General features: G+C 42.7%; 1 protein-coding gene across 7 annotated transcripts in view; it reads right to left on the bottom strand.

Annotated features, from left to right (window-relative positions):
* The window catches only part of MEIS2 (Meis homeobox 2), a 204,583-nt gene that overhangs the window by 4,760 nt on the left and 197,323 nt on the right, over nucleotides 1-2,500 (bottom strand). For all 7 annotated transcript variants that reach the window (XM_007462503.1, XM_007462499.1, XM_007462497.1 and 4 more), the window contains exon 10: nucleotides 827-885. In XM_007462503.1, coding sequence (XP_007462565.1) covers nucleotides 827-885 — 59 coding nt within the window. The remainder of the gene's footprint in view (nucleotides 1-826; nucleotides 886-2,500) is intronic.

Raw genomic sequence — 2,500 nt, 5'->3', positions numbered from 1 at the left:
TAGTGGAATGATATTTCGGTGTTAGTGGGGAAATTTTGCCAAAGGAAATTAATTTTCTTAAATTCTTTAAACTGAGGCCACAGTTTACATCTCCATCCCTTTGGACACCCTCGTGAGTGACAACAGTCATCACCTACGTGGAAAACAGTTTTCTTTCCCGTAGACCTCTTGCAGGACACCACAAGTCCTCAGTAAACTAAGGAAATGCCTATTTCGAAGTAGAGTGATTAGGAGTTCACGGGGATGGTTCTGACAGTACCGTGTAATGATGGCTTTAGAGAAACTGAGAGACTCTGTGAGAAAAACCCACATGTGTTTTCGTGGGATGGATGGGAAGCATTTTAATAAAATATAATGCTGGCAATGCAGCAGGTCAGGCTTTAATAGAATATTATGAATAGTCAATGCAAATGAATGGATACAATGAGTTTAACAGGGGATGCTCCAGGAGTGAAAGCAATGTGCACACCAAGGAATTGTGGGTAAGGAGAAAATGAGAGTGTGCTAATGATTGGATGCAGACAAGCAATGAGTAATTCCAGAGCTCACAGTCAAACAAACTGCTTGTGGCACTAATACTTGTGCCCAATTACCAATTCAGAAAGAAAATAAAAAGCAGTGTCAGTAGAGTCAGGGTGGGAAATCTCCAATTAGCACCAATTAGTGAAGTTGCTTCCTAGAATGGAATTCTGGGGACATTAAAAAACAAATCCTCCCAGAATGCCTGATGGAAGCATTTCTTTACCAGGTGATGAAACTCCTGAAGTATAACTTGATGAGGATTTGTGCCTGTGAGATGTGAACACAGATATGAGTTGGAACTTGCCTGCTCGATTTGACTGGTCAATCATGGGCTGTACTATTCTTCTTCTGGCATTAATAAACCTGAAACAGAACAGAGACGTCCAGTCAGCAAATGCAATTTCTGTGCTCCGTGAACACTTCTGCACGAAAGCTGCGGAGAATACAACACAGTCAAACATCTACTGAAAATTATCTTTTTAATTCAAAGGCAATTTTCCCTCCTCCATGTTCAAAAATAGCTGACTGGATCATCTCCTCCATCATCTCATAATCAACTCAAAGCTGACTTGCTAAAAAGGCTCAGGAAGGGAAAAAAGTTTTCCCTGAGAAAACTTCTATTAATCTGCAATTGTGTTTCGGCCTCTTGAACAAGTCGGAACCTGGTTAAAGTTCACAGGCTGGAAGATTTTCCCCCTTTCCCTAAACTCGCCATCATAGGGAGACCCAGCTTCCCCTTGCAGCTGGTCATAAATGGAGACCAGGCTCTGGCACTCGGCTTTCACAAGGTATTGTTAGGTCAGCAAAGCCATCAATTAGGCTGTCTGAAGTTTTATCACCAACACAGCAGTAATAAGTGCTGGCCAGAAAGACTTCTGCTCTTCGGCAACTCCTGCAGTTTAAGCCTGTAAAGTTAGGGGTCACTTAGAGGTCAGTGCCAGCTGGGGGCGGCCTTTCCAGTCTAAGCTGGGACACCCAGGGCAGGGATAAGGTAACTGCCAACCATAAACCCAGCCACCTTTCAACCCACTAGAAAGACAGAGCCTCAGGTACACATGGTTGATATTAGAGTCCCAGAAACATTTTCAAATCAGGTGGTGGCTCAATCACAGGAATGTAAAGGAGAAGCACTTATTTCGTATAGAAGCCTGGATCTAATTTTGCTGGAAATCCAAAAATAAGTGCCTACTTCATGTTACTTTAATGTTTAATAATGCCCATCAAATATTCATGTACAGAGTAAGATGATAAGAAATCTCCTTTATTTCTCCAAATTTAATAAAAACAAAACAATTTTCTACCATTTGCGAGTTATACCCCTGTCCCCATGCATTTAATGACATGCATTCCCCACACGCTTGAGCTGATGCACAGGATTCACGGGCTGCATGTTTTCAGGGGGGACATGGAGGGAGGGGGATGCCTAGCATATAGCTAGCTGTTCCTGCAAAATATACCCATGGATGACGTTTCCCAGTATTCCCAGTTTCAAATCTTAAGTGCAGGGGGACTTCATGATTAATGAGTCTACATGGGGTCACAGGCAGGAACTGAAAGCTCATTCTTTGAAATTAGCCAGGAAAATTCTAGTGTGTTGGCAGCTCTGTGCTCCTATGGCGTTAAAGTCCCTTCTGTGGAGGACAGCAGCCCACACCTGTTCAGGCCTCCTGTGGGCACTCTGGTGGGAATACAATTAGACTGAAGAAAAATAGCGTCTAGAAAACCAAAGGAGTCTTTTGCATATGGGGTTTGTTTGGCAAACAATGAAATTCTTTATTACTTAAGAAAGCGTAGCTCAGATTGTCAAAAAACATCACACCCCCTCAGGTTTGGGAAAGCTTATGAGAGGTGAAAACAAAAAGAGAGCGGAATCTGCGTATTTATTCCCACTGGGCACCTTAAGTGGTGCTGAGGAATATCTGACCAGATAGATCACAAAGCCTTCCAGAAGTATCCCTCAAATCAGAGAGGAACTTAA

This window comes from Lipotes vexillifer, unplaced genomic scaffold, assembly GCF_000442215.2.
Source record: "Lipotes vexillifer unplaced genomic scaffold, Lipotes_vexillifer_v1.1 scaffold164, whole genome shotgun sequence".
Lineage (NCBI taxonomy): Eukaryota > Metazoa > Chordata > Mammalia > Artiodactyla > Lipotidae > Lipotes > Lipotes vexillifer.
Note: the sequence above shows the minus strand (reverse complement) of the source record. Positions and strands in the feature narration are given on the sequence as shown.